We start from the raw sequence: 7,745 nt of genomic DNA, 5'->3' as shown, positions 1-7,745 counted from the left end.
GAAAAAAGGGGGTGGGGGAGGAGGGTGAAAGAAGGGGAGTGTGTGGTGGTGGTTCGGGGAGGAGGAGGGGGGGGTCTTTTCAGTTCTTTTAGGAGGCAACAATAGTCTTTGTCCGAGCTCTTCAACCATTCTTATTTGGGCTACCGAAAGAAGGAGGAGGAGGAGGCAGAGGAGGGGGAGGAGGAGGAGGAGGAGACGGGGCATGCAGGCGCGGGGCAGCTTCTCCATAGTAACAATGACAAAACAAGCCAGTTCAACACCGGGCAGGCAAAAGGGACGACTGCAGCTGCTGAACAGAAGCACACGCACTTGTGCTGCGGAGTCCTGTTCACATCGGGGGTGGGAAAAGGAGGAAGCCCAGTGCTGGGGAGGAGGCGACCGAGTGGAGTGCAAGATTTCCCAGAGTTTTCTGAGAAAGTGTGGCGGCGACACGTGAGAAGGACACACAAACACACACACACACACACACACACAGACACACACACACACTCTTCTACCGCACCTGCTCATTCATACCCTCCCAGCATGGACCGAGACAGTCACAGCGAGGATACTTTGTCCGCCATGGTTCTGGAGAACATCAAAAACAAACTGATCCATGCCTTCAGGGCGACCGGAGAGTCCAGAGCAAACCCTCAGGACTCTGGCTCCACTGTCAGACCGGTGAGCATCGGCAGGAGCTACCAAGCCAACGAAGAGCTGCGCAGGGCGCAGATAGACGGGGCCATAACCTGGCTGAGGTCCGAACTGGTGAGTCGAACCGACAGATCTGACATATTGTGCATGCTCGCTGCAGGTGTCACGTCCAGAAATTGTCTCTGCATTGATCTGTTTGATGGTGTCAGATCCCGGATGTGGAGACAAGTGAGGGAAAAAAAAAGGGCCGGCACCCTTGTGTCCCCTGCATCTTAACTCATGGCTTCAAAAGTGCTGAGTCGGTTCTTTTTTTTCGTTGATGTCATGCAGCTGGAGATGCGCTCACAGGACCTCCAGCTGGCTCAGACGCTACTGGGGCTCAACACGGAGATCCAAAGACTGAGGAGGGAGAGTTTCGCCGGTGTGGAAGTGGAAGGGGATGATCAGCAGTAACTGGCCCCAGCAGAGAGAGGCCCTTCTCTGGATGGAGAAGACTTCAGAGCGACTGGAGGTGGACAAATGACCAATGGCAGGCAAGGAAATGGCTGCAATGCAACTGAACTTTGAGTTGTGATAAAATGTGTCATGGTCAAATTAGACGCCAGTTGCACGTAAAGTAACAGAGGAAAAAGAAGAACATGAGCTTTCTGGTCTGTGACGCCGGCAGTGTTGATGTTTAGATGTTCTGCACTTTTGCAAAGTTGTACTAAAGAAACCTGTTTCTACATGTTTTATTACTTTGGGTCAGGAAACAAGGCATTATGAATGTCAAAATGAAAAAAACAAACTCTTTTGTCCCAATTTGACATGTTTTGTGATTTGACAACAAAATAAAATTTGCACCATGAGTGATTTCCTCTTTATTGTACGACATACGGTACCTGTTGGAAACACAGCTAGAAGGTCAGGTATTATAGTTTATTCAGTTCACAAATACTTCCCATACATTTCATCACAGTTATTGTCTTTTTAAACATGGATAATTCAGCTACCCTATTAACACTTTCTCAACATAATATTCACAAATACATGGCACACATTGTCTCCAGGCAGTTTAATTCTGTACGCCGTTAGAGCCGTGAAAAGGTCAGTGAGCTGCCAGCACCTACACACACACGTAAAATCAATACATGTAAACCCGCAAATTCAAAACTCAACATTTGTAGAGAAAACTCAGCTCTGATCTGTTTCGCCAGCTACGGTTTGTCCGGGTTTCTCTCCCATTTCTCAAAAAAGACAACAAAGATTGCCTTTAGGTCAACGTTTAATATACAGGATTCATAACATCCTCTGTCACACAGATTAAGGAATAGCTGGACATTTTGGAAAAACTGGATTTAATGTTCTTGCTGAGATTCAGATGAGAAGATTGATGTCACTCTCGACTACCTGTCCATAAATATAGGAACATGATGCATAACTCTCGGCAGGTTACAAGGTTATTCACTACAGACTTTTTAGATGTATTATTGAATTTCCAAAATTGTGCCATATTTATTATTTTACACTCATAGCATTCTGTCAGAAATGGATGCGTTTGACTTCACACCGTCATAGTTATGAAAACAGAATTGACAAGCTAAAGGAGCCGCTAGAGGGAAATATATTGCCTTTTCCTTTCCTCAACTCCGCTCATCCACCTGTCTGGCCTCTCTGGAAACTGCAAATATGTATCTTGCTCCATCTTGTCTTTGTTGACCGTCTTCGAGGACATGAGGAAGTTGAGGAGGGAGTTGAATTTCTTCCTACAGTTAGAAGCGTCATGGCACAGAGCTCCTCCGGCTGAACGCCCTCGTCGACAAAACCCTCGAGTAAAAAGCCGGAGTCGTCTTCATGCAGGAAATGGAGAAGCCCACTTCCCCTGAGCCGGAGTAGACACTGTCGCTTCCCCGTTCACTCTCAGAGTCCCAGTAGCTGCCCTCCTCTTCTGCCTCCTCTCCCTCCTCGTCTGTTTCTTCCTCGAGCTCCTCCTCCTCCTCAGACAGCTCCTGCTTGAGCTCCTGGATGCCGGAGTGCAGCTCCATCAGCTGGCGGATCAGAGCTTGGTCCTGTGAACGCATCTCCATCTGCACATGTGGAAGAACAACATGTTTAGGTTTTTTTTTTCTTCTTTTAAAGCGTTTCGATGTATTGATTGCTGGACAGCGAGGAAATCAAGCAGGCGTAAATATCATTTGATAAAGAAAAGAAAACATCAGTAAAGATCCCTTAAGGGAACTTAAGTTTCTCCCTTTTCTAATCAATCTGAGCGGGTTAATGCTCAGTGTGACACCTCGGCTCCTTCATTTCAGCGTTGCCTTCTTTCAAATGCAAATGCATCCTTCTGTTAGTCTCTTTCTTCCCTTTTTTTTATGAGAGTCTGTCTAATTACCGGCTTTGTAGGATCAGATATTCAGAATTCCACCGACTTCAGAGTCCAAGTTTGTCCTAAGGAGTGAGGAATGTCCCAAACAAAACACCTTGTGTCTGCACCGGACTGTGCACTTTTTTCTGTTCCACTAACTACCCTGACCAAAGCCAAAACCAGGATAAAAAAAAAAGTCAAAAAGTCCAGAACAGCTACTTTATTCACCTTGATGTGCAATGATTGATCCACGGCTTTTTCCAGACCAGAGTTATGGAGAAAGATTCTGATCCAAAACCCTCAAATATACATAGATAAACATATAAAGGAGAAATAATATCAACAACACAATAATCAGCTTTATTAAAACCTATTAAACACAAGACTGGTTCATGATTTGTGTGTGCTATTTCCATTTTCTCATGTCACACACTATTACTTTCACTTTTCATATCACTAATGGTGTTCAGTACATCCACAGAAAGCAGTAACATGCAGAAAATAAACCAAAATAATGCTTTTGGGCCCTCAAATCACGACAAATAGTTTCTTCTGAATCATAATTCTACCTTACTTTCATGATAATTGCCCCATACAAACTCTGATTTCAGTCCAAGACACCTCCTTTTAATCGTGAGAGCCCATTGGAGCGTTCTACGGCGTCCACATGAGATCAACACTTTCACCAACTCACCAAATTTAGTGACGAGTAGGATTTGGATAGGCCGGCAGTCGACGCAACCCCACGTGGACAGTGTGATAAAGTTTAAGTTTTGAAGTTGAACTCAACACCTCCACGGCACAGCGCTGTTTACATGTACAGAGGAAGTGGGTGGGACCTAGAAAGCCAGAGGCAATCTCCATAAAGTAAACAATATTTATGTACAGTCGCTGGGAAAAATTGCTTTGTCTGGAGGACTTTATGCTGACGCTTTGTCTGATGAGAGAGGGGATTGGTTTTGACCTGTACGGAGACGTGTGGACGAGGAAAACTATCCCACACAGGGGGATTGCAATTATAAGGTGAAGGACCTTCACAGTTCCTGCCTTCTCCTAATCAAGCTGAGCGGGTTAATGCTCAGTGTGACACCACGCTCTTTCAAATGCAAATGCATCCTTCTGCCAGTCTCTTTCTTCCCTTTTTTTTTTTATGAGAGGCTGTCTAATTGCCAGCATTGTAAAATAACATATTCAGAATTCCACCGACTTCAGAGTCCAAGTTTGTCCTCAGGAGTGAGGAATGTCCCACACAAAAAACCTTCTGGGCCGATCTGCATTTCTTTTCTCCGTTAATTACAGCACCGGGTTGAGACCGGGCTCCGACTGAAAGATGCTGCTTTTACCGCCTCTGTGGAGGAACGAGAGAGAGAGAAGAAACGTGAACTTTCTTTTTCTTCCCTTCAGCCTTTTTCAAATCATGTGCTGGACACTGTGCGTGTTTGTGAGTGTGCGTGTTTGTGTGTGTGTGTGTGTGTGTGTGTGTGTGTGTGTGTGTGTGTCTGCATTGTTTCTCTGTTCCACTGCAAACTAAACTGACCAAAATGGAACCAGGTGGTTTCCATGTGGATAACAAAACATCTGCCGTCTTTCTTGCTCTCACATATTGTCTTTCTCAAAATGGAAAACATGGAGACACAACCTTGAGGTTTGGATAGAGGTCATCTCTCAGTCCAAGTATCCCAGTTTAATCACATTGTGAACAGCAGACAGAAGTTGGATCCTTCACAATCCTTTTTTATGTGCCTTTGAAAAACAATTTCAATAAATGACTTCAAAAGTCCAGGACAGCTGCTTCATTAACCTCGAGGGGCTAAGTTTCAATCATTAACTTTGATACTCAAGCCGGCGTGGACATAAAAATACTACGATTCTCTTTTTTACAGTCGTACAGTCGTGTTTCCGTCATGACTCTCCGTCACTCCGAAGATCATGCGATAATGATTCAAAAGCTGGAGAGTAGCTACTAAATGGACCTTGAGCTTCACCTCGGGTGTTGGATTGACTTACTTTCATAGTAAGAAACTATTTCAATCACCTCTGGGTCTTTGTCGTCCAATCCTCATCCGATGAATACAAACAGCCAAATTCAGACGTTGTCATTCATTGCCGTCACACAGCAGGGTCTGATTACAGCGGGGCTGTGTTTTTTTTACCGGCTGTTTTGTTGGGCTCTTATACTCAGACACGCGGTGTCTCCTCCTCTGTGTGCTGAGGACACTTGGTTACCATGACAAGCTGTCTGGGTGAATGCACTAAATGCCAAGTGATATATTAGGCCGCGACAATGGGCCTTTACACAGTCGCTCACCGAGGTGCAAACACACACACACACACACACACACACACAGCCTCTTTAAAGCGGGTTTGACATTGTAACAACATGACCTACATGCATCGGAGGAACAAGAAGGGCAATAACTTCCCACACAAGAGCGTACAGAATGATCCAGGAGGTGATGGATGACTTGACCGTCGGCCAAAACCACGATGTAAAAAAAGACCAATTAAAAATCCTGCATAGTACCAGCAAAAAGTACTTAAAGCGAGATGATGTAACCCCTTGTTGCCCGTGGACACATGCGATAACTTTGAGAAATATTCTAAATGCTAAAACACTGCATGACAGTTTGAAATGGACTTTTATTTTTATTGCACATTAACTGGATATTTGAGTTTATTCACTTGTGTTTGTTTGTATTTCTCTTCGTTTATTGTTGCAACAATGTTCATGATGCCATCTTGACCAGGTCCCTGTTGATTTGACCTTACTTGTTTCGTTGAGGGACAAGTTACGACTTTATCATTCTTATTAGTACATAACTCTCACATGAGGTATGCAGGGGCTTTGATCTATCACAATGAATCATGCAGGCATCCTATTTCTTTACCTAATCACATGTCTTGTGAGTAAAATCAAAGTACAATAGCTCTTCAACAAATGCAGTGACATAAAAAGTACAAAATCTAAGATTCTAAGTATAAAGTAGAGTAAATACTCCTCAGATACCCTTTAAAAACTGTACAGTTACAACAGAAAAACATCGTGACATGGCCTTCCCGTGGAAAGAGGAGCGAGCCTCCATCAGAGCTCCGATCTTACCAGTTCCCTTCTCAGCCAGGCCAGCGCGCTCTCTATGTCCAGTTGTCCGCCTCCCTCTCCAGCTGTGCAGCCGGCCCTGCCGCTCCGAGGAGCCCTGCATGCACTCTGTCCTGCCGCTTTGCAGTCGTCGAAGGTGGCGGTCTTGCAGGAGAAGTCCCGCAGTCTGTTTAAGACCACCTCCATCGTGTCAGGCCAGCGGTCTCCCTCTCGAGCCTCTGCTGTGTCCTGGACGTCCTCGGCTGCCGTGCGGATGCAGCCTCGTCTGATCTCTCTCGCTCTCTCCCGTTTTGAGATCCCTCGCAGTTCTGACGACTTATGAGGAACTCGCATCCCCCCCTCCCCCCCCCCTCCTCTCTCAGCAGAGTGGAGTGTGAATGTTGATGGAGCAGGTCTGACGTCAGGGCATTGTACAGATGCCTGACCTGGAGTTGTTTACCACTTTGTGTGTGTGTGTGTGTGTGTGTGTGTGTGTGTGTGTGTGTGTGTGTGTGTGTGTGTGTGTGTGCGTGTGTGTGTGGTGGGGCTTTTATCAGACAGCCAAACACACACAGTGTTCATTAGGATGGAGAGGAGGCGGTCCATTGCCATGGGCGACAGCAGTTTTGAATCTTTAAAAATACTTTCAATGGTTCTGGTCTGTTGTTTTTTTGTGTTTAAAGAGGATGCAGGGAGGGAAGACACACACACACACACACACACACACACACACACACACACACACACACAGAGGTTCTTGAGTGTAAGGGCCCTCATGATCTGGTGAGTTGCAGGGTCAGGAGCTTAAGAACAGTGTGAACAGTCATGTGTAACTAACCCCTTCTCGTGCCATTTTACCCTCACTCTGCAGCCCCTGGCAACACCATCTATTCACACACACATACACACACACACACACACACACACACACACACATACACACACAAAAAACGTCTTGGCAAACCAAACACAAGGCCCACTTTGTGGACTCCTCAGACGGTATGGACCGAAATAGCCAGACTGTCACATTGAAAGCTATTTTTAGAGTTGACACTCACTCCACTTTTAGACCTTTTTTCAAGGAAACAAACGTCACCGCTCTCGAAAGGAATAAAAAGAACGAGCTGCCTTTTAGGCTCATTGTGCCAATTTCTCTCATGCTCCTAATGCGGCTTCCAGTGAGACTGATGGGCCGTGGCGTGCGTTGTAAGAGCTGTGATGTCAACAGCTGCTTTGTGAATGAGTAGAATTGACAATTATGTTTAATACCCGTTTCCCCCCTCACCTTCCATCATTCCCTGTTAGTATCTCTCTCACTATTGATGTTAAATGAAATGCGGCTGTGTGTTTCGGGACGGGAGAGGGAATCCCCCTCATCCATCTGAGGTGTTACACGTATTTGTGTATTAACTGACATCCAAATGACACAAAACAAATACATTTTGATAATAATGTCACTTCTCTTTTGCCGCTGTGGGTGGACAACGGCGCTGCAGGCACTGCGTAACAGGAAAGACTTTATATTTGTTTGCATATATAGAACCCCATCATCATCATCATCATCATCATCATCATCATCATCATCATCATCATGTATTTGTAAACAATTCTATTTTGTATTGATGTAAAGAGACAAAGTAACTACAACTAAAATAAATGCAATGGAGTGAACAGTATTGTATTTTCTAA

The 7,745-nt window shown here is 45.2% G+C and overlaps 2 protein-coding genes across 2 annotated transcripts; one reads left to right on the top strand and one right to left on the bottom strand.

Annotated features, from left to right (window-relative positions):
* The first annotated feature begins 200 nt into the window (after positions 1 to 200).
* Positions 201 to 1,155, top strand: aard (alanine and arginine rich domain containing protein). Its single transcript, XM_068575952.1, has 2 exons — positions 201 to 750; positions 967 to 1,155. Exons 1-2 carry the CDS (start codon positions 526 to 528, stop codon positions 1,087 to 1,089), a joined length of 348 nt encoding a protein of 115 aa, XP_068432053.1. The 5' UTR covers positions 201 to 525; the 3' UTR covers positions 1,090 to 1,155.
* Positions 1,156 to 1,476: 321 nt separating this feature from the next.
* Positions 1,477 to 6,410, bottom strand: LOC137785000 (protein FAM167A). The gene is made up of 2 exons (XM_068576013.1): positions 6,081 to 6,410; positions 1,477 to 2,702 (listed from the first exon to the last, which is right to left on the bottom strand). The coding sequence occupies exons 1-2, from the start codon at positions 6,408 to 6,410 to the stop codon at positions 2,397 to 2,399; spliced, it is 636 nt and encodes a 211-aa protein (XP_068432114.1). The 3' UTR covers positions 1,477 to 2,396.
* Positions 6,411 to 7,745: the final 1,335 nt, after the last annotated feature.

Source organism: Clinocottus analis, unplaced genomic scaffold, assembly GCF_023055335.1.
Source record: "Clinocottus analis isolate CAN_PGR_092001 unplaced genomic scaffold, fCliAna1.0.p SCAF_14, whole genome shotgun sequence".
In the NCBI taxonomy this organism is placed as follows: Eukaryota; Metazoa; Chordata; class Actinopteri; order Perciformes; family Cottidae; genus Clinocottus; species Clinocottus analis.
This window is presented reverse-complemented; position numbering and strand designations above follow the sequence as displayed.